Raw genomic sequence first — 23,687 nt, forward strand, 5'->3', positions numbered from 1 at the left:
CAGTATTATCCTGAGAGCAAAACCAGACAAAACAGCTCAAGAGTACAACAGACCCAAATCCCTTCTGAATATAGACATAAAATCCTCAGCAAAATATTAGCAAATTAAACCTAGCAAGATACAAAAAGGATTATACGCCATGCTTGGGATTTATCCCAGGACATGGGAAAATCACTCACTGTGATATACCACCATAGAACAAAGGACAAAGGCCACGTGATCATCTCCATAGACACAGAAAAAGTATTTGCAAAATCCTACACCTATCCATGATAAAAACACTCAACAAACTCAGAACAGAAGGAAACTCCTGCACACCGATAAAAGGCCATCCTGAAAAAACTCACAGCTAACCACTCAATGGTGAAAGACGAAAAGTTTTCCCTCTAAGAACAGAAGAAAGACAAGAACCTCTACTTTCCCCACTTCTTTTCAACACCACTAGAGGTCCTAGCCAGGGAAAATAGGAAAGAAAAAGAAATAAAGGCATTCAGGCTGGATAAAACAAATAACTCTATTCGCAGATGGCATGATCTGATATGTAGAAAATCCTAAGGAATCTCTCTCTCTCTCTCACACACACACACACACACACACACACACACACACACACACACACCCTTTTAAGGCTAGTAACAAATTTAACAGTGTCACAGGACACAAGATCAATCATCAAAAATCAGTTGTAAAACCTAGCAATAAACAATTCAAAACTGAAATTAAGCAAGCAATTTCATTTACAATAGCATCAAAGAGAATAAAATACTTAGGAATATGTTTAAAGAGCAAGAGTTATACACTGAAAACTACAAAACATCATTGAAACAAATTAAAGGAGACCTAAATATAGAAAGGCACCCCTTGTTCATGGATTGGAAAACTCAGTATTTTTAAGATGGCAATACACCCCACATGGATTAAGAGGTCAATCCCCATCAAAACGCAAGCTGGCTTTTTTTGCAGACGTTGACAGTTGAACCTAAAATTCATATGGAAATACAAGAGACACAGAATAGCCAAACCAAACCTGAAAAGCAAGAACAAGGATGCAGAGCCCACACTTTCTGATTTCAAAATTACTGTAAAGCAACAGTAATCAACACAGAGTGGTACCGGCATACAGATGGACAATGAAATATCAATGGAATAGAATTGAGAGTACAGAAATAAGCGCATATGCCTATGGTCAACTAATTTTTGACAAGAGTGCCAAGAGCATTCAAAGGTGAAAAAACAGTCCTTTAAACAAAGGGTGCTCCATCAATTTGATATTCACATGTGAAAGCTGGACCCCTACCTCACACCATATGCAAAAATTAACTCAAAACTGAACCAAGACAAAAATGTAAAAGCTAAAACTATAAAACTCTTAGAACACCATCAAGAAAGTGAAAAGATAACCCACAAAATGAGAAAAAGATATGTGCACATTATAGCTGATGAGGAACTTGGATGCAGAATAGATCAAGAACTTTCACCTCAAAAAGATAAGTGGGGGGCTTCCCTGGTGGCACAGTGGTTGAGACTCCACCTGCCAATGCAGAGGACACGGGTTCGTGCCCCAGTCCAGGAGGATCCTACATGCCGCGAAGCGGCTGGGCCCGTGAGCGATGGCCGCTGAGCCTGTGCTCTGCAACGGGAGAGGCCACAACAGTGAGAGGCCCGCGTGTCGCAAAAAAAAAAAAAAGATAAGTGGACATTTGGGTTGTTTCCACCTTTTTGGCTATTATGAACAATGCTCTTATGAACATTCTTGTACCAGTTTTGGGTATGAATATATTTTCATTCCTTGAGGGTGCACACTCAGGAATCATATCAGATCACGCCATCTGTGAACTGCTGAGTCATGTGGTAACTCTATGTCTAGCGTTCTGAGGAACTGCCAGACTGAATGAACACACAAAATGTGGTCTATCCATACAACGGACTATATGCAGCCGTAAAAAGGAACAGAGTACTAATACATGCTACAACACAGATGAACCCTGAAAACGAGTGGTGGATGAAAGAAGCTATCCACAGAAGGTCACATGTTGCGGGATTCCATTTATGTGGAATGTCCAAAATAGGTGAATCCACAGAGATAGAGGCAGGGGGGAGGGGAGAATGGAGAGTGACTGCTCACAGGTATGCGGTTTCTTTTTCAGCTAATGAAAAGTTTCTGGAAGTTGATTACACAATTTTATGAATAGACTAAAAACCACTGAATTCAATACACTTTAAATGGTGAATTTTATGATATGTGAATTCTCTCTCAAAACACAACCAAAAAACACCAACAAAGGTACTTATTAGCACAGTGACTGGCATGTAGTAACTATACAAATTTTTTAAAGTATAGTTAATACCAATAATATGTCACTTTAGGGACTTCCCTGGTGGCGCAGTAGTTAAGAATCCACCTGCGAATGCAGCGGACACGGGTACAATCCCTGGTCCAGGAAGATCTCACATGCCGCAGAGCAACTAAGCCCATGCACCACAACTACTGAGGCTGCGCTCTAGAGCCCACACACCACAACTATCGAGCCCACACGCCAGAACTACTGAAGCCCGCACACTCTAGGGCCTGTGTGCCTAGAGCCTGTACTCTGCAACAAGAGAAGCCATTGAAACAAGAAGCCCGCGCACCGCAACGAAGAGTAGCCCCCGCTTGACACAACTAGAGAAAGCCAGCGTGCAGCAACGAAGACCCAACACAGCCCCATCCCCACCCCCCAAAAAAGTCACTTTAGTTTATCAAAAGTAAGATAGGGGACTTCCCTGGTGGCGCAGTGGTTAAGAATACACCTGCCAATGCAGGGGACACAGTCTCGAGCCCTGGTCTGGGAAGAGCCCACATGCTGTGGAACAACAAAGCCTGTGTGCCACAACTACCGAGCCTGCGCTCTAGAGCCCGCGAGCCACAACTACTGAAGCCCATGCACCTAGAGCCGATGCTTTGCAACAGGAGAAGCCACCGCAAAGAGAAGCCCGCGCACCGCAACGAAGAGTAGCCCCCACTCACTGCCAACTAGAGAAAGCCCGCATGCAGCAACGAAGACCCAATGCAGCCAAAAATAAATAAATAAAATAAACACATTTATTAAAAAAACAACAAACAGTAAGATGGGAACATGGTTGCTATACATCTGGCAAATTTTTATACTTTGGAAGCATCATTAAATCAGTACAACTCAATAGTGTTCGCAAGTGTCTGTGCAAGAGTGAATCTGTAACTTGCTCAGACTGGAATTAAACCAGACATTTTTCCAGATTAAATTTGTTTACATATTTTAGGGAATCTGTTTATACATAGAGTTATTGCTCTGAATTTGAGTAAAACATGCTAATATCTAGTCATTTAAACGTAATCTTCCAGGCTGCAATGATAAGTAATGATCCTCATGGCACTTCACATGTGCTTCAGCATCCATCTCACAATATTACGATTTTACGTACACACATACCTGCCTCTCCCACTGCTCCTTAAGAGATGGAACTATGTTTTGTCACAGTCTGTACCTGCAATGCCTTGCACAGATTGGGAGGGACCACAAACATGTTTATCGAATAAACTAATAAATCTCATTATATCACTTATCCTCTGCAAATGTTCCCTCTTTTTTCTTTTGAAGTCACTTCTCTAAACATAATTTCTATAAACCTGACAACAGCCCTTTGTGAAAGACAGGGAAGGTGTTAGGATCAGAAGTGACAAGCAGGCAGGGAGTTCTGCTGACTCCCATGTCTTGGGTCATGCAGCTCTTTAGTAGCAGTGTTGGGACAAGAATTCAGATTGCCTCTCATTTCTAATGTAGTTTTTCCCCTACTGCATTACGCTATGTCGTAGTATAAGTGAAGGAAAAGCCCAGAAAAGTAAAGTGACTTTCTCAAGACCATACAGTTAGACAGAAACAGAATCTGAGAGTAGCTCCACGTCTACCTACTACCTAGCCCAGGTGTGTTTCTTCCCTCCCGAATCACACTGACACTTTACCATCCCAGATTATTCTGGCTTCCATAAGTCACTGAAAGAGAACAGGCATCATTTGTGTTCAGAATCCCGTGCTGGGATCCACGGGAGAGAGCACCCTATAACCACTCCACACGATGTGTATGACCCATTAAAGAACAGTTCATACTGCTGGTGAAGAGAAATTATCTAAATTCTGAACTTTTTCAATGGAAGCTTGGGCTCACAGTTCCCTACCACGTATTAAAAATGGATTCTGGGATGGCTTAATCAGAGTCAAGATGCCAGGTGGAAAAAGTAATAAGGAATAAAAAATAGACACAAGGGTGAGTACCATAGTACCGTTTATCTTTTCCGCTCTTCCGTGATGACTCTTCTCCAAACACAAATTTAATTTCTACTGCACCTTTCCTAGTAACTGGTCCTTTCTGGCCAGCAAGCCCAAGTGTTCAGAACAATGGACTTCACTAAGGAAATAAAATATTTGCTAACATTCTCTTAAGTGTGACAGAAATACTGGGTTTCAGTACATGACAAGGGAAATGTAGCTTATTCTTTATCTTAAAATGAAATATAGTATAGTGCAAAGACATCAATTAAAGATATAAAATAAAAATTATTCTATTTTTAAGGGAAAAAAAGTTCCAATTCTTGAGGGTGAATTAGTCAGAAAAAAAGTCCAAGGTTTTGAGGCTCTACTTACAGTTGTCTGAAATCCAATAGTTATTACTCATCTGATAGGGATAAAATCTGACATACCCCTATATCCAGCTGTTTCACCACTGTTGTCTATATTGATCACCTCTGAGCCTCCAGAAGGGTTAAATGTCTGCCTCTGATAGGAAAAAGCTTAAAAATAAATTTTAAAAAAGCCCAGTCAGTACAGTAAAAACTTGTTATACCTTTAAGTAATATAAGCATGGCATATTCCACGTTTAAGTTACTACACATCATTACTGAAATGAATTTCAATTTCTTTGATGAAGAAAAAAAGTGCAGTATTAAAACAGGTAATATGGAGATAGAAAAAAACATTCAAATATTCAGCAAGTCCTTTAATTAAAAGGACAATTATTCAATATCTGACAATATATTGACCCATTTCATTACCTGATGAATTTTTCAGTGAAGCGTCATGGTGGCTCTCTATTCCTGAAACTGCAGGAGCTAAAAGTAAGCAAGTAGATAAGAGAGAAAAGTCTTAGTATCAAAAACCATTCATACATATTTACAGAGGAATCAAAACCCAGATAATTAGGCCTGAAGACAAGACAGAGTCTAAATGCTGACAGTTCAGTGTTCTCCTTGCTGTGCATTAAACTGGTCATCAGACCCAATACAGCCAATACCAACGACGCAAAGGAATAGTGACAGCGGCCAACCACCTCAGCCTGAGGTCGAGAATACGTTAACTGCTTAGTAAGGCTCGTCTAAGAAGTCATTCGACACTAAAACCTACTGAAAGGGTCTCTGAGGGTCCCAGTCTATCACAGCACATCTATTATTTCTGCCACCACAGCTTCTGGACCAGCAGGAGCCAGACCCGGCCTCATGGTGCTCGGCACACTCACTGTTCACCAGAAGTTCCAGGACGCTCTCTGACGCAGCTGTAGCAGAGAACTCCAGGCAGTGCGCAAAACTGGACAGTGCCTTGCTGCGCACAGTCGGAGCCTTGTCTACACAGCGGGCAAACATGATTTCCTGCACCAAGAACTTATGCTTCAGGAACTTCTGATGCTCTGGGGGCAGCGTGCCGTCCACCTCTCGTTCAGGCAGTTCCAGCAGAGCCAAGACAACATCAAGAGTGAACACCCGGTACGGAATCTGGTAAAGCAAAATCGCACGCATCTCCGTCAGAGATAAAGAAAACTAATCTTCAGAAACAGATCTTCAGATCTAGCCGTCACTAGAAGGTTGCAGAGCCAGGAGCCACAATTTCACGCAGATGTAGCTCCTACCTTGGCATTTCGTGAATATCCATAAAGCCAGGCCACGAAAGAAGCATATTCCGCACAAGGAAGCTTGCTGAGCAGCTGGACCAGGGACTGAGCTGCACTGGTCCGGTACTCGGATTTATCGACCACCTGAAACACAGACCCTGAGAAGCTGCCCAGCCAGTACCCAAAGCAGGACGACGGAGACGCATGTAGTAGTGCGATCGGATGATCGCTGAGTGAGCCTGGCTCGGCGACAGTGCCGAGCGTTTACATGTTACAGAAATGACTAACCAGTTCTAGGTCTCAGACCCCTTGGGAAACTAGCCTATAAGAAACCTGTACGCCCACTCCTCAGCGCCTAATTTCAAAGAGTTTATGGACCCCTAGGGTCCATAGAGTTCAGGTAAAGAATCATCTGTCCAAACTGTTATAAAAATTTATGAGACAATAGTAGAAATGTAAACACTGACCGGATACTGGACAATACTAAGGAATTACTGTGAATTTTTTAGGTGTGTTAATATTTTGTGGTTATGTTTTTAACGAGTTCTTATCCTTTAGAGAGACATGAAATATTTATGTCTGAAAGGATATGATGAAATTTGCTTCAAAAGAAAAATCCAACGTGCGTATGTGCTGGAGGAGTTACAGCTTATACAAAATCACTGAAGACAGTGTTCGTCACACTATTCTATTTCTATTTGAAATTTTCCAAAATAAAAAGTTGTTTTCCCCCGAAAACCACACTAGAGGGGAACACCTAGTGAATATACTAAATAAAACAACGTTTAGTAATGATGTAGACTCATTTCCAAGAACACACATGCATGTTTACCTTCATGTGTATTTATACACCCTCATTAAAGCAAACAGTACCTTGACACAGATGTGCTGGAGTAAGACACGAAGGACTGGAAACATACTTTCTTTTAGTTCATCCACAAGTGAGCTATAAAAGGAAAGAAACACAGCCATGGTTTGTAATACACCTATAATGACAATAAAGTAGCAATTTTCCTTGAATCTGTTCTCAAAAATAGAGAAATTTCTACCTTTTCAAAATCCTAACTATTAAAAACAATCTACCCCTATACTGCAAGCATTGTGAGTGCATGGATTGTAAAGACAAAGTGTCACAACAGAACACCAGTCACCACGCCCCAGGTGCTCTCCGAGCTGCTGTGAGCAGTCAGCCAGTCAGGGAGGGGCAGGGGTGCAGTCCTCACAGGGCCCTTGGACTGCCGACGACGTTTCATATTAAGGCTGAAATATATGCTTTTGAGGTAGAGGATAGACTGAGACACAGTACCACCTAGTGGTAGCTCAGTGAAATGCATTTCTAACAGCACCTCTCCAAACTGTAACCCCAAAAGAAACTATTATAATGCCCAGATTGGACCCATTTTCAGTGTTAAGTTTCCTTGCACCATTATAGGAATATTACTGCAATTTGTGACATCATGAACTCATGGAAGAACTAAAATGAGTGTTTCTACTTAAAACATCTTAGTTATTTAATGTTTAAAAGTCCTTAATGAGACACTCGCTCAAGGATCAGACAGCAGCCTGCACCTGGACTGAAGCATCCACACCCCACGTCTGCACCCACAGCACGCACCGCGGCTGCTTCCAGGTATGTACACACTCTCACATACACATCTTCCCCTTCTTCCCACCACCTCCATGCTGCTGCCGAGTAGCCAGTTAACAGAAGAAAAGAAAAGCCGAGGACACGGCAAACATGTCTTCCCCAGTAAAGCCCAGACACAGGACTTCACAAGTGAAACTAAGTGACTCTTGAGGGGAGAATTAGTCTATCAATTATTGCTAAAGAAGTTAAAAAAAAAAAAAGTGGCAAGGAACAAAAAGATGGAGACTAAGAGGAGAGAGAAAAAGAAAAGGCGGAGGCAGACTTGGAGCGGCTAACACTAAGGCCGCTGTCAGAACTCAGAGCTGACTTCACAGGCTGGCCCACAAACTGCAGACCCCTCATCCCCGCAACAACACCCCAGACCACACAAACCAGATGAGCTACCAAGTGCTTTATTTTGAACTCTGAACCACAAACAGCCCAGACATTTCTTAGTTTCTAGAGGTGTCAGAAATCCTGGTTAGTACAGGGCCCAGAAGACTGAGGGAGAGGGACAGAGGGTAAAGATCCGAGCTGTGTGTGTTTCACCTGACAAACTGGACTGCCTGGTTTTTACCACTGATGGCCGGAGAAGTGATGGCAAGGGGGGCGTGATGGGAGCCTTTGCCCACTTCTAACATTAATATTACATAGAGCATTCGATGGAAAACACATCTGATAACCTGGAAGAGAAAAGAAAGTTCAGTTTAAGGCATGACAGAGAATTCCAGGGCCTTGGAGACCGTGATGCAGACCACAGTGAACCACTTCAAGGACCTGAAGTTAAATGAGGCTGACACAGGTTTTGCTTCAACACTAAGGATGCACTTCCTGGACGATGACCAGGTATCAATACGTGCACAACGCAGCAGTGTGAAAGTGCTGCGTACAGATAATGATAGGAACTCCAGCTGGCTTCTCTGCTCGGCCTCTCGCACTCCAGCCCAGAAGTTAGGGACTATAGAGAATTAGCTGTAACTTACAAAGGGCAAAGGATGCTACTGATTAGCCCTTACAGAAAAGAGGAAAGTGATTCTTTACACCTGTATTACACCTGAAGCTTACAGAGCACCTTCCAATATACCATCACACATCACTTACTCAGCTACTTAATTCATTCATCCAGTAGATAAAACAATTTACTAGAAACCAAATATGTGACAGGTATTGCATTAAGCACGTCCACGTGTTACTAGATGTGACCACACTTTCTCTGAAACCTCTCAACTCCACGAGGTCAGCAAGGCTTTTCCATTTTGTTAATACTTTTACTATAATCTCTACTTTATACATAATAAAAGACTCCCAAGGTGAGTTGTCCGAAGTCAAGTAATTAAAGGTCAGGCCACAGCCAATGTCGCCCAGCATCAGGGCAGCACTTTCACAATGAAGAACACCATGTCCTTAGAGACACTGTTGCCTGAAAGGATAATTTCCCAACCTCCTTATCTCCTAAAATGTTAAAAAGGGCTCAGGAATTATGTTTTACTGTGAATGCTATCACATCCATATTTCAAACAGAGAAGTGACAATGACATAATAACGAAATATGGGGCGTTTTCTAAACAGCAGGCATTGTACAGAGGCGTTCTTCCCTGTAATCCTCCTCAGAAATCCACGAGGAAGGGAAGCCTTTCACCCTCTTTGTCCAGATGAGGAAACCGAGGCCTCACAGGAGGACATAGAGGCAGTGAGGGGTGAGGCCCAAGTCTGGACAAAATGCAGAGCCCTGAGTGCCCAGGGCCTTCTCATTCACACATCGTTGCCCCTGGAAACTTGGTGTATCGCAGCCACCAAAAGCACAGGACCTTGGTCCGTCACGTTTTTTGCAAACTCCTGTTTCATTAACAACATCCAGGTTTAGTAACACCCTACTGCTTAAAAAGCCGTTAACTCCAGTGTCCAGAGCTGCAGGGCTTCGAAGGTCACTGGGGGCAAATCCATATATGAATGCTAACCAGAAGCGTGTTTGCACAATCATCCACTAAAACACAAACACTAACAGAAATACAGGGGCACACGGGAACTGCTGAGGGAAACTGGGAAGTCTGTGACTGTCTAACTCTTCTTCTCAGAAGAGTTTGGTAAATACTTCTGTAAAAGTAATGCTCAGGGGGCTTCCCTGGTGGTGCAGTGGTTAAGAATCCAGCTGCCAATGCAGGGAACACGGGTTCGAGCCCTGGTCCAGGAAGATCCCACATGCCACGGAGCAACTAAGCCCGTGAGCCACAACTACTGAGACTGCACTTTAGAGCTCGTGAGCCACAACTACCGAAGCCCACGCGCCTAGAGCCTGTGCTCCACAACAAGAGAAGCCACACCATGAGAAGCCCGTGCACCACAACGAACAGTAGCCCCCGCTCACCGCAACTAGAGAAAGCCCGCGTGCAGCAACAGACCCAACACAACCAAAAATAATAAATAAAACAAATAAATTTATTTAAAAAAAAAAAGTAATGCTCAGTAGCTTATCTTTTCCTCTACCCAGGTCACACTGGAACCATTCTTTATGCCTTAACCCAACAAGAACTTCCTGTGGCCACCAGGTACTTGGATATAAGCCTGGAATGAACAGTGGGCACCACGTAGTGATGGGGATGATTTTCATTATACAAACGTCCTCAAGTCATGACAATGACCTAGTGAGTTCACACGGCATCACATCAAAAGCTTCCAGCATCCCACGACCCGCATGCTTTCACTTCAACCAGTAACTCAGTGGGGTCCTGTCTCCCTTACCTTATCTCCTTCTCTGTGAATTGGGGAGCACAGCAAATACAATCCATGATAGGCCAGTTCTGGTATGTATTTTGCTTGGTTAAGGTTTCTAAAAAAAAAAAAAGCAAAAGATTAGTTAATGGATGTGATTTCACTTGGAATAGCTCCTAACCCTATAAGCTATATCTAAATGAATAAATTCTACCTGTGTGCCAATTAGGGTAAAATGGCATTAAGGCTTCTGATGGAGCAAAACTCATTGTACCATAATTAAATGTTAGCACTGGAAGATTTAATGGCTCACCTGGCTTGTGTAACATGAAATTCGTGAACTGGTTCAAAATTAGTCAATGCAACGAAGACCTGGAAAACAGAGACCAAGAAAAGGCCTGGTTTTTCCCACTCTTTAAGTATTAGCCCGTCCGTGTTCTCGCTCTTTGAACTTGCCCAAGGTTCCTGGAATTCTCACTTACCTCTACACAATTCTGTATACATTGTGGCTTTTCTTTCAGGGAAAACTTGAGCAGAAGCCTTAAAAAATTCTTCAAGACGTGAAAGATGGCATTTCGAATTTGACAAAGGTCTCGGGAAGAAAAAGAAATATTCTCTTCATCCTCTTGCTCTTCAATCACTTCATCCATCTAGATTATGAAGAAATGTACAGCTGACTGTGTAGTACTGCCTAACAGTTTGTCCCGACTGGTTTCAATGTACCCAGTCAAGGGTAGTGAAACTCCAGGTGGGCGCTGGGTCGCTGACCAGGTGCCTCGACTGCTTGGGGTCTCCACAGCCGCAGCTGCTAGCCACTGGACCAGATGGAAGCTACTACAGTTTCTAGTTCTATACTTACACGTCAGTGAGATTTCTTGGGTTTCGTAGAAGTTCTGGTGTCAATGAACCTCTACCACCCTACCTAGTCACATAAAAATTAGGAATTAATGTTATTCTATTATGTTCTATGGACGAGAGTCCTCAGGATACTTCGACCACCATCTCTAATGACAATAAAATAATGTGGCAAACACACCTGTTGGCCTGTGGTGAGCACATCTGGGAACAACGCGGGAGAGAGATGATGGGGAGGTTGGGAAGATGGTAAGGGGAACATACGCTCAGCGGTACATGAGGCGACTGCAAGTCCTACGGGAGGGATGGCGGACGGCACGCTAGGGCTTTGGTATAATCGTGACCCCTGAAACCCTACCTTAATATAAATTCTTAAGTAAATCAGATATGCTTCACGATTCCACTCCCTCTTACCTCCATCTCCTCTTTCCTGGGGGGCCTTCCTCTCTTCCTACTCTCCCGTGGGTTGGCCTGAGCATTCTTTGGTTGTTCTTTCTTTCTTTTCGGATTCAAGCTGGATTCCTGAGGCCAGCTCTTCTTTAGAATCTGAATACATTTGTCAAACATCACTGGGTGGAAAACTTGGTTGGCTATACTGCCTATTCAAAAAGAATAAAGAGTAAGCAGGGTAGGTTTAATTGTCTTGAAATACGTCTGTAACAACAACCAAAAATTAAAAAGCAAAACCAGACTTTTCCTTAACTTTGAATAACAGTGAACCTTTAGCAAAAAAGTTCCATTCAACTTCAGCCCTAGGCAGTGAGCAACAGGCCTCATCATAAATAAACAATGAGATTTCCGTAGCTGGCTCTAACGGAGTAAGTGGTTTTACACTTTTCCTCCTGCCATAAACAACTATACAACTGGACAGAAATTTACAAAGTGACCATCTAAGACCCAGAGCAAGAGGTAGCCTAGCCACACAATCCCCGAGAAAAGGGAAACCAGTGAGATAAACCCTAAAATTGACCCGATTCTGTGTCTGGAGGCAATGTCTGGACAACAGCAGAAAAATGATGAACCCAAGCACACTCTGATGGACTTACTAAGTCAGGAATACAAGGATCAGTGTCAGGAAGGCAGGGTGGCTGGAATGTATGGAGCAGAGCACTGGAAACGAGGAAGCCACATGAAGACAGTGCTGAGAAGTCTGCACAGGGCTGACCTTAGCTAGGACGCATGGGGCGAAATCCATGATGGTGGGCAAAGAAAACCTCCAAGCAGGTGGGAGATGGACAGTTTTCGGAATGCACACAGGGGAGAGATACGTCGGAGCCCCAGCCAGCCACAGTGACCTGGAACATTCACGACACACTCGGAGAGAAACACACCTTAACAGCAGGGCTAAACTAGCTCCAGAGTAAAGGCTACTTTACATCTGCCCCAACAAAGCTTTCAAACAAGCCTCAAAAGGACCAAGTTAATGCACCAACAGCTGCCTATCAAAACATACTTAAACACTACTTAAAGGAAAACAACAAAACCAAGACACTCAAAAACTTCACATTCAAAATGTCCAGCATCCAATAAAAAGGTACTGGGCGGGGCTTCCCTGGTGGCGCAGTGGTCGAGCGTCCGCCTGCCGATGCAGGGGACACGGGTTCGTGCCCCGGTCCGGGAAGATCCCACATGCCGCGGAGCGGCTGGGCCCATGAGCCATGGCCGCTGAGCCTGCGCATCCGGAGCCTGTGCTCCGCAACGGGAGAGGCCACAGCAGTGAGAGGCCCGCGTACCAAAAGAAAAAATAAAAAACGTACTGGGCATCCAGAGAGAGGAAAACGTGCCCTGTGGTGAGAAGAGAATCGTCACTAGAAACAGTCCAAGAAATGACAGAGCAAGCAGAGAAGAACCGTAGGGCAGATATTATAAATAAGCTCCAGAATTAAACAGTAGCAAACAAAGCAAGAAATGAAAATATTTTATAGAATCAAATGGAACTTCTGGATCTGAAAAAGAAAACGTCACTGGGTGATCTCAACAGCTGATGAGATGCTACAGGAACAAAGGCATGTGAACTTTAAGAAACAGAAGCACAGAAACAAAAAGAAATTAATAAAGGCCCTGGGACCCATGGGAGAATATCAAGCAATCTAACATACGAGTAATTGGAATCCCATAAAAAAGAGAGGGAAGAAAATACCTGAAGGAATAATAACTGGAAAATTTCCATCTATGTTAAAAACTACAAATTCACAGACCCAAGAAGCTCAATGAACCAAACTATGATGAACACAAAGGAAATCCCACCAAAGGGTAGATAATCTAATCAAATCAAACCTAATAATCTAATCAAATCAAAACAAATAGAGAAAATCTTCAAGGTAACCACGCCAAAAAAAAAAAAAGACAAAAACACACAGAACAGCAATGATAAGAGTCATGCAGACTTCTCATCAGAAGTGAAGTAAACCAGAAGACAATGAAATAACACCCAAAAAGCACTGAAAGAAAAAAATCTGTCAACCTAGAATTCTATATTCAGCAAAAACATTCTGGAAGGTGAAAGATACTTTCATGGAATCAAAATCCAAGACGGTCGATGGCTAACAGATGCACAGCATGAGAAGAGTCAAAGAGAGTTCTTCAGGCCAAAAGAAAATTACGTGAGATGAAATCTTTTAAAAAGAAAAGACATTTATTTTTTCATTTTCTAAAAAAATTATTTAAAAGATAATTCAGAGAAAAATGTTATGAATAAATTGTGTGGTTTACAACACAGAAATTCAACGTATAACTACAACAGCACAAACAGGAGGGGAGAAAGGAAAGCACACTGTCTTAAGGCTTTACGTTATCTATAAATAAGTAGATTATCGGAAGACAGACTATTAAAGTACTTATCGTACACCCAAAGCAAGCACTTAAAACATACACACACAAATAAGTATAGTTAATAGGCCAAAAGGGGAGATAACATGGAATACTAAAAAAATACCCAATCGAAAAAGGGCAGGAAGAGGGGAAAATGGAACAAAAAACAGATGGAACAAACAGAAAATAAATACCAAGAGGGCAGGAACCCAACCATATTGATAATCAATTATCTAAATTGTCTAAATGTCCCATAAAAAGGCAAAGATTGTTGAGAGGATGAAACCCAGTGATGGGCAGTCTACAACACTGTTTAATTACAAATGTGAAGACATGTCACATGTAAATCATGAGAAAGGGTGTGCCAACCTAGGACAAGTCACATGATAACGAGAAAGGCCATTTTAAGATCAAAGTAGATTTCAGCACGATGAACACAACCAGACAAAGAGCGACATAACACCAAAGGGGACACACGCAATCACAAATATGTTTGTAACCAGCAGACTTTCAAAATACCTGCCTTTAAAATTGGCAGACTTGAAAGGAGAAACAGGTAAGTTAAAACTATACTTGGAGATTTCAATGCTCTTCTCAGTAACTGAGAGAACAAATAAACAGACTATCAGAAAGGATACAGAAGACCTGAACAACCGCAGCAACCTACTCAACTTTGACAGAAAAGAGGTCCCCCAAAGGCAGAATGCACATTCCGTTCAAGGGCAAACACAAGATTTACCAAGTCAGACCTTGTGCCGAGCCATTTAAAACAAAAACAAAAAGTCAGCAATTTAAAAGTACTGTAGTCATATAAAGTATGTGCTCTGATCTCAACATAAATAAAATAGAAAGCAATTACAACATTTCAGGAAATTCCTCAAATATTTGGAAATTAAACACACTACTAAATACCTCAGAGGTGTAAAAAGAAATCACAAGAAAAATCAGAAAACTGCTTTGGCCTGAATGGTAATGAACAGATTATCAAAATCTGTGGGATGCAGATAGAGCAGTATATATAGAAGGAAATTTACAATATTACGTATATTAGAAACAAAGAAAAGTGAGAATAAAGATCTTAAGAAGTTAGAATAAGAACAAATTAAACCCTAAATAAGAAGGCAATAAGAAATAAGACCAAAATCACTGAAATAGAAAAGGAACAATAGAGTATAATCAATAACAGCAAAAATGGGTTCTTTGAAATGATCAATCAATAAATCTCTATCTAAACTGATGAAGGAAAAAAAGAAATGCAGATTACCAACATCACGACTAAAAGAGGACATATCACTACAGATTCTACAAACAAAACACTTCTTTCAACGAAAACTCCAGGCCCAGATGGCTTCTCTAGTGAATTCCACCAAAAATGTGAGTAAGAAAAACAACCAATTCTTCACAAACTTCCAAAATACAGAGTAGGCAAGAACACTACCCAACTCATTCCATGAGACTGGTATTGCCCTGAAACCCAAACCAGATGAAGGCATCAAAAAAAAAAAAAAAAAAAAAAAATCCCTTATCAATACAGATGCAAAAATATTCAATAAAATATTATCTAACTGAATCTGGCAACAGATTAAACACTATGACCAAGGTCATGCAAAACTGGCTTAACATATGAAAAAAATCAATGAATATATCACTAGAATGAAGAACAAAAACCACATGATCACCTTACAGATGCACAAAAGCAAATGACAAAATCTAATACCCATTCATAGTAAAACACTCAACAAACTAGGAATAATAACCTGATAAAGGCCATCCTCAAAACACCCCCGGGGGGCATCATACTTAAGGGCAAAAGACTGAAAGCTTTCCTCCTGAGATCGGGAAGAAGATGCCCAACTCCCCACTCCTATTCAACAGTGGACTGGAGCTGTTAGCCAGGGCAACGAGGCAAGAAAAAGAAATAAAAAGCACGCAGACAGGAAAGGAATAAGGAAAATTATGTCTATTCACAGATGACATGATCTTATATATAAAAAATCCTATTGGAACCAGTAAATGAGTTCCACCAAGTTTCAGGGTGCAAGATCAATTATCAAAAATCATAGCCAAGGGACTTCCCTGGTGGTCCAGTGAGTAAGATGCCATGCTCCCAAAGCAGGGGGCCTGGGTTGGGTGGGGGAGGGATGGATTGGGAGTTTGGGGTTAGGAAATGCAAACTGTTATATACAGGATGGATAAACAATGAGGTCCTAGTGTACAGCACAGAGAACTATATTCAATATCCTGTGATAAACCATAATGGAAAAGAAAATAAAAAAGAACGGGTGTGTGTGTGTGTATGTATATATATAAGACTAAATATAACATAAAATTGGAAATCAACTATACTTCAATAAAAAAGATAAACTGTACTTCTATACACCACCAGTAAACAATTGGAAAATTAAATTAAGAAAACAAGTTCATCTACTATAGCGCAGAAAAGAATAAAATACTTAGGAATAAATTTAACCAAGGACGTGCAAGAGTTTTGTACCCTGAAAACTACAAAACAGGGGCTTCCCTGGTGGCGCAGTGGTTGAGAGTCCGCCTGCCAATGCAGGGGACGCGGGTTCGTGCCCCGGTCTGGGAAGATCCCACATGCCACAGAGCCGCTGGGCCCGTGAGCCATGGCCGCTGAGCCTGCATGTCCGGAGCCTGTGCCCCCGCAGCGGGAGAGGCCACAACAATGAGAGGCACGCGTACCGCAAAACAAACGAACAAACAAAAAACTACAAAACATCATCAAAACCAATGAAAGCCCTAAATAAATGGAAAGACGTCCATGTTCACGGATTGGAAGACTGAACACTGCTAAGACAGCAACACTCCCCACACTGATCTACAGAGTCAATGCAACCCGTCAAAACCCCAGCTTTTTGGAAAGAAGTTGATGCACAAATCCTAAAATTCATATGGAAATGCAAGGGATCTTGAAAAAGAACAAACCATGATCAAATATTAAGTATCAACAGCACCCCAACCATAATCCAGAAACATTTAAACACTGAAGGTAACTGGCAGAAGTACGACTTGCTGGAAAGCTGCAAGTGGCCCTACGAGTAACAGCCAGCCCTCAGCTCTGGGCTGAATCTCAACCTTAATCGGAAGGCGCTGCGCCCAGCAAGGAAAAGAAGAGTGAAACTGGGTTTCCAAGGCCACCACTTTGCTAAGAGCCCAGTTACACCTGAGATACCGCTTAGTAAGTGAGTTCTTTGGGAGCTTATTATTTCAAGTCATGATGGGAGCATTAACAGTAAAACAAACCAGTGTTCCAGGCTTTACATATCTCTTCACTAATTCCCAAGTCATATGGAATAGGCCTTTAACATCTACTATGAACGCGCTGACATGAGCAACGTCGAGCTGCAAGGCGGCTGACCCTGATTCTCTTCCACGTGAACTCAAGGTCCCAAGCTGCAGCTCCCTCTGCGCCCCACCCTCTCCTGCCCTGGGCTGGGGTGAGTGGGGAGGAGGGACTCCTTCATGGCTCCCACCCGAAGGAAGCAGGGGGAGCATCACAGAGACACCCCTCCCCCGTGCTTCCTTCCTCAGCCTTACTAACTGTGCTCTGGCCTATTGGATGAGAACAGTCCCAACTACTGTCCACACCCACGCGGGGGAGACAACAGTTCCCTCTCCCCCGCCCCCAGCACTTTTCTCAGCCTGGACAGGGTGTCAGAAGGCAGGGCAGTATCGGAATGGTATGCTGGGTGGGGTGGGTCAGAGTGGAGCTCTGAAACACCCCCTCCAGCCTTACCCCTCTCAGACTGCTTGTATTAGGTTACAAACCCAGCATAACAGCATCAGAAAACACATTTACAGTTAAACAGGAGAGCTTTCTGGAACACCTGGAACATGCCACGTGCTTCACAGATTCCCTCTCACCTAGCCTCCCAGTGAGGAAACAAAGTACAAGTACAAAACAATGGAGACAAATTAAAAACTAAAAGCCCTGTCCTATCACACCAAACACACATACTGTACCTGGTACTTCCAGCAGCAGAAAATAAAGCCCAGCGGCATGAAGGCCAAATTCCCGCTGCTGGGCACTGACGTTTTTCTTAAGGACCGTCTGAACGAAGTGATGGAACAAGGCCATCAGCGCGTTGTGGGAAATGCTGTTCTCCATGAAGAAGGTCCAAATGCTCTGGGGGAGGGGCGAACCATAAGAGCCAATAATTAGAGAAATGGGAAAATCTCCTATTATCTGATTTTTCTGAGTACTTTTAGTGCCCTATAAAAAAGGGAACAGACCATTCTGGCTCCTAATTGTAAATGTTTGTCATTTCACAGGGACTAAAACAAAATTTAAAAGTGTATTATTGAAAATTACAAGGGGAATTCCCTGGTGGTCCAGGTGTGACGACTCCACGCTTTCACTGCTGAGTGCCTGGGTTCGATCCCTGGTTGGGGAACTAAGATCCCACAAGCTGCATGGTGTGACCAAAACAAAACAAAAAAATTACAAAGATAAATAACTATAAAAGAAACTTAATTAACCTTTCAAAATAACTTTGGGTAAGTTTGAAGCACATATATTTCTGAAATTACTATACCTAAAAGCTACACCAAGACTATGGGGGCACCCTATATCAGTAATTATGCAAACAAGTTACTCTCCATGTATGTCAAATGTACCGCAATTCATTTATCACTCAAATTACTAACTGAAGAAATCAGAGCAACTTATTTAAATTGAAATGTTCTATGGGCAATGGGAGCAGGAGAGGAAATACCGTGAAGTGTCTCCCTCAAGAGATTTCAGAAATAGCCTAGGTAAGACAGGAAATAAACCCTAGAGCATAAACCACAATCTTATTAATTTTATCACTGTTCTATGCTTTCTCCTATTAAACATGTGAACAGGAAATAGGTTATTTGTATAAACCAAACATAGCAGGAACTAAATATGGTTTATTCTGGGCTACTTTAAAAAAACATAAGCTCACAAAAGTTCAAGAAATCAGACCTCGTATATACTGCTTCCCTGAAAAGACAGGGAAAACTCTCCTCTTTCCTTCACCACGAAGCTTCTGGAAGAAATGAGTTACATCCTCATCCCTAAGGCCATCTCAGCTCCACTCCACTCACCTGTAACTGTGACCCTGGGGGACCCAATCACCTCTGCAGCATTTCATACCTGATAAAAGCTAAGTTCACAAAACTCTATTAACTCCATCTGAAAAAAAGGCCCTAGTTGTTAGCCCTCCTCCCCAATTTCCACAACCGTAACTCCAGACCATGCCGTAACACACATTTAAAAAAACAGATGAGCAAAACACAGTTGAACAGTTGGCTGTTGAACAACACAGGGCAAGTCCAAAGTCCTTGTGGAATTCATAGCCGGCCCTCTACAGACACAGTTCCTCCACATCCATGGTTCTGCATCCACAGACTCAAACAACTGGAATCGTGGAGTCCTGTAGTTACTACTGAAAAACTCTGCAGGTAAGTGGGCCTGTGCAGTTCAAACCCGTGTTGTTCAAGGGTCAGCTGTACTGTCCCCAGGGACCTCCCTGCGTGTAGCAATTCCCACTTCAGTCCATCTTCGGTCAAGAACATCCGTCTGAAACAGATCTCTTCAAGTCCCTTAGTCTACTGCTCACTAGAACCTCTTCCTCGGAGAGCTGGATGTGAGAATGAGTGGGTTAATCTATGTATGATGCTTAGACCTGAACCTTGTATACCACAAACACCTCACCCTCGAACCCCACTGTGGTCCCCACTTACAGCTCAGTCCTGTGTGCCCCGCCCTGCCCCCATCCCCTCGGCACCCGTTGCACATCCGCACTGTGATGATCCCTCCGTAGGCTACCCTAGGACTCGCATTACTGCAGTCAACATTCTATCCATTTGTGAAGACTTGCCTCCAGCTAGCTATTTTCTTTCTGGGACCCACCCAATCTCACCACGCTCCCTTTTCTATGCCCCTATGAGATGGCATCTAACCTGTCCTAGAGCAGTTTTTACAATGCAGACTCTGGTGGCCTGGTGCTTCTCCATGCCTGCGGATGTGGTCGCTGGACATGCCTAGCCAGTGCAACGCAAGTGGGCCCCCCAAGAGCCAGTGCTTAATTCTCCCCTCTCCCCCAGGTAGGGGGAGGCTCTTTACCTTAACCATCATGTTACCTGCTGAGGTACTTCATGCAGTACTCAGCATTACGCTTAATGAATGTTTAACAGGATGATTTAATTTTTGAACAGCTACATGAAACCTCTAACTGAAATATTTTTGGTAATTTAGATCTTTCAGAGATGTTAATATCTAAGTATTCTTTGTTCTGCTTTAGAGTCCCTCAGTTTTTGAAAAGCAGTTAATGATCTAAACAGTAATAGGTAGAACTCAGTATTTAAAGGAACTCTTTTTTCCATTTTTAATTCAACTCATCCCTTTTCAGTTTTATATCCAGCTTTCCTAAACTTAAGGCATGCCCGAATTGTTATTGCATTGTCCTTGGCCAACTTTTCCTATTTGGTTTATCTGCTTTCCCTCCTTGCCTTGGCCTTTATTCTTTTCCTTTAATTTGCTGTTGTAAACAGTGGTCATGACTTGAAAAAGAATCACAGATTAATACCTTGAACCTCTGGAAGGAAAGCTATGAGGCTACCCCAATAAATGAACCACATTCTTTATGCCACTCTTTATCATACTCCTTCTGAACTATACACTAAAAAGACTAAGCTTTAGATGATAATAGGGCCTTTTATCTTCCACTTCTGACAACTAAATGGCTAGCTTGATTTTTTTTTTTTTTTACCTCTGTAGGTCCACGCTCCCCAGCAGCAAAAGTTAAAAGACTGTCATAGAGATTTGTGAATGCGCTCAGTCCGGTCTGCACGATCTCTGCTTCTATGGTGGGATCCAGAGGCTCAGTTTCCGTGAATTCCAGTTCCCATACTGTGCCCACCCATTCTAGTGGGAAAATGCAATGAAGTCAACAAATGTTCTATAATAAGAAAGACCAATAAGCTTTAGAGGCTGAGTACATTCATGAAGAGAAAAGTTTACTAGTCACAACTCACATTTAACTATACCATACAGGTGAGGCAGAATTAGAAGGAAGCAGAAGAGGTTAGAACATCTTTTTTTAATCATTAACTGACAGCTGGCTATTAGGTTGGTCATCATCTAAAAATATCAAGAAGGAAAACACTTTTCAGATGTAACAGTTTGGGGGATGATCCAGCCTTCCCGTATGTTCAATCTGGAGAAGAGAAGGTTAATAAAAGGTTGCCTTAGCTGTCCCTTTGTGAAAGTCTTACAATCAAGTTAATAAACCCAAATAAAGTGTAGAACACAAAGGGACAGCTGAGGCAAATGACTATTTAACATGCTTTAATTACTCATTCACTCTTCCCTAACTGATCTCCTAACAAATACAATCAGCTTCCTAAAAATGTTCTTGCATCTTTTCTTGCCTTTTTCTCTCATACATTCTCCCACTTATTTTATATGCATATTTTTAAATGCACACCCATATTTCTGACCTCATTTCTGAATCGAAACTACGAAGTCCCAGTGATAAAAGATCTGGAATCAGAAAATCAATATATTCAACAAATGACAGCTATTATCACGTCTACAATGGATAGGTGTTAAAGCCGTAGTAGACAGTACAACAGTAGAGAGCAGATGGAGACTGGGGGAGGCAGGGGGCAGAGGTGGGAAGGAAGACGATCCTTCAGCTGCTCCAACACGTGGGGGTTACCAGGGAAAGAGGTTACCAGGGAAAGAGACACCGAGAAGGGCATCCCAGGCAGAGAGGACCCCATAACAAAGCACAAAAGGAAACAAAGTATCACCTGTTCAGAAACCAACACCATCGTAACAGCACTGAGCTCAGCTGTGAAGGGTGAGTTGTTATCAGCACTTACTCAGCAGGTAGTATAATGCGGCCGGTCCCTAGGGGCCTTCCCAGAACAGCCCCTCCCCCCATGCGCTCCGCCTGCCTTTGTCTGCAGAACAACTTGAGTCAAAGGATAAACATAATGAGAAAACTGAGAAAATGCAGAAAGAGAGAAAAACAGTCAAGCAAAGCAAAATAATAATTAGCCAATAAACAAAGTCAAGGACCTTTAGTTCCTCCTCAAGGACTACAGATACTAGTCTGAGCCATGTCCTTTGAGCCGTTTTGCAGACACTGAAACACCCCCCCAACAGGTGGGAGAAGTCAACTGCTGCCCACAAGCGCGGTAGACGGGTTGGAACCAAGCTGATGCTGCTGACCCCTGACTACCTCACCACCAACCAACCAATCAGAAGAATATTCACCAGGTGATCACACACCCTTCAACTCTCCTCCCTCACCCTGTCTTTAAACTCTTCCCCTGAAAGCCTTTGGGGAGTTGGGGTCTTTTAAGCACAAGCTGCCTGGACGCCTTGTCGGTTCCTGCGATGAAGGCTGCACTTTGCTTCACCACAACCGGGGGTCAGCAGATTGGCCTTGCCGCGCACGGGCCAAGTGGACCCAAGTTTGTTTTGTTAACAGCAGGTGCAGGTATTAAATCAATCTTCACGAACGCCCGCAAAGTAGATCTTAGAACCCCCATTTGACACAAGCGACCGAGGCCCGCGAGGCTCGGGTGCTCAGCGGCGGACCAAGGCACCGGCCCCAGGTCCGACTCCAGAGCTCAGCTCTGGAAAAAGAGCACCCGCTGGGACAGGTGAAGGCTCTCGCCGCAAACAGAGGCTGTGGTAACTCAGGAACCCGAGGGAACCACTGAAGGGTCAGAGACCCGGCGGGTCACGCTGGCCTTTTCAAGGTGGTCCCGGAAGGGGTGTGGGGCCGGGTCGGGATGGAAGTGCTGGCGCCAGAAGGGCAGGAGGTGCCCCAAGCGCCAAGACGGGCCACAGCGAGGGCGCGGGTTGGACCGCAGCCTCGGGAAGCGGCGGGCGAGGCTAGGACGAGGGGCCGCCGCCACCAGAGGCTGGAGGTGGGGGAGGGGGGCACCTCCTGCCCTTCAGGGAGGATGGGCGCCCGGGGACGCCAGCCGCACCCCTGGGCCTCAAGTTCAGGAAGTCGGCCCGGCCCAACAAACAGACGCGCTGCCGAAGCCTCGGCACCTGCGGGGCTGTCCGCGCAGACCCGGAGGCAAGGCCGAGAAGCAGGAGCACAGAGCGGAAGGAGCCCGCGGAGAAGCGCCAACGCCGCTGCCCGGCGCGACCCCTCCCCAGCACCCCCCGCAGCCCGCAGGCCCCGGCCGCGTCCTCACCTGGACTGAGGTCCAGCGGGCACCAGGGCTGCAGGGCGCTCGCCAGGTCCCGCCAAGCCGCCATGACCGCCGCTCGCCTCAACTTTCAAAGCTGCTCCGGCGCGCGCGCCGAGAAGACCCAGCGGGCTCAGGGTGACACGGGGTTCGCACCAACCAATTACCGCGCCCCGCCGGTCCGTCCGCTGGCCAATCAGCAGGGCCTTCCGCCGCATGCGCAAAGGGTGAGGCGGGCCCAAAACCACCCTCGCAGCCGAGGTCGGGGGTCGTTTTCAGCTTTTCCTCAGAACTGGGGGTCAAGAGCTAAATCTAATGTCCCGTCTCCCTAAAAGGGGACACTCTGAAGAGAATCTGAGGCAGTATACTTTTTTGTTGTAATTGTCACCTCTTTCCCCTGTCAAGCGGCATTTCTTGTGCGTGTCAAAGGGCCGCGTTTACCCATCAGACAGCATCGAAGGTGTACACATTCGAGTGTGGGTGGCGGCCTACCGTTTACCGAACTAAATAAAGGAAAAGCAAAACAAGGCATTCAGAAAGGACATCTTTAGTTCTGAATTTTACGGGACATCTGGCCGGAGAT

At 43.8% G+C, this 23,687-nt stretch overlaps 1 protein-coding gene across 5 annotated transcripts in view; it reads right to left on the bottom strand.

Moving 5' to 3' along the window:
- The window catches only part of NCAPD3 (non-SMC condensin II complex subunit D3), a 57,944-nt gene extending 34,710 nt beyond the window's left edge, over nt 1–23,234 (bottom strand). For 4 of the 5 annotated variants that reach the window (XR_009565028.1, XR_009565026.1, XR_009565027.1 and 1 more), the window contains exons 1-13: nt 23,111–23,234; nt 20,656–20,810; nt 17,882–18,044; nt 11,501–11,685; nt 10,714–10,881; nt 10,545–10,603; nt 10,262–10,349; nt 8,072–8,205; nt 6,769–6,841; nt 5,914–6,039; nt 5,527–5,779; nt 5,066–5,122; nt 4,715–4,804 (exon numbers count right to left, since the gene is read on the bottom strand). Coding sequence is in view for 2 of the 5 variants with exons in the window: in XM_030841682.2 (XP_030697542.1) it covers nt 4,715–4,804; nt 5,066–5,122; nt 5,527–5,779; nt 5,914–6,039; nt 6,769–6,841; nt 8,072–8,205; nt 10,262–10,349; nt 10,545–10,603; nt 10,714–10,881; nt 11,501–11,685; nt 17,882–18,044; nt 20,656–20,810; nt 23,111–23,174 (1,615 nt within the window). In the remaining 3 variants the exon portion in view is untranslated. Of the gene's footprint in view, nt 1–4,714; nt 4,805–5,065; nt 5,123–5,526; nt 5,780–5,913; nt 6,040–6,768; nt 6,842–8,071; nt 8,206–10,261; nt 10,350–10,544; nt 10,604–10,713; nt 10,882–11,500; nt 11,686–17,881; nt 18,045–20,655; nt 20,845–23,110 lie in introns of all 5 variants that reach the window. The other variant, XM_060304317.1, reaches the window with a different exon arrangement.
- Nucleotides 23,235–23,687: the final 453 nt, after the last annotated feature.

The sequence above is a fragment of the Globicephala melas genome, chromosome 8 (genome assembly GCF_963455315.2).
Source record: "Globicephala melas chromosome 8, mGloMel1.2, whole genome shotgun sequence".
NCBI lineage: Eukaryota > Metazoa > Chordata > Mammalia > Artiodactyla > Delphinidae > Globicephala > Globicephala melas.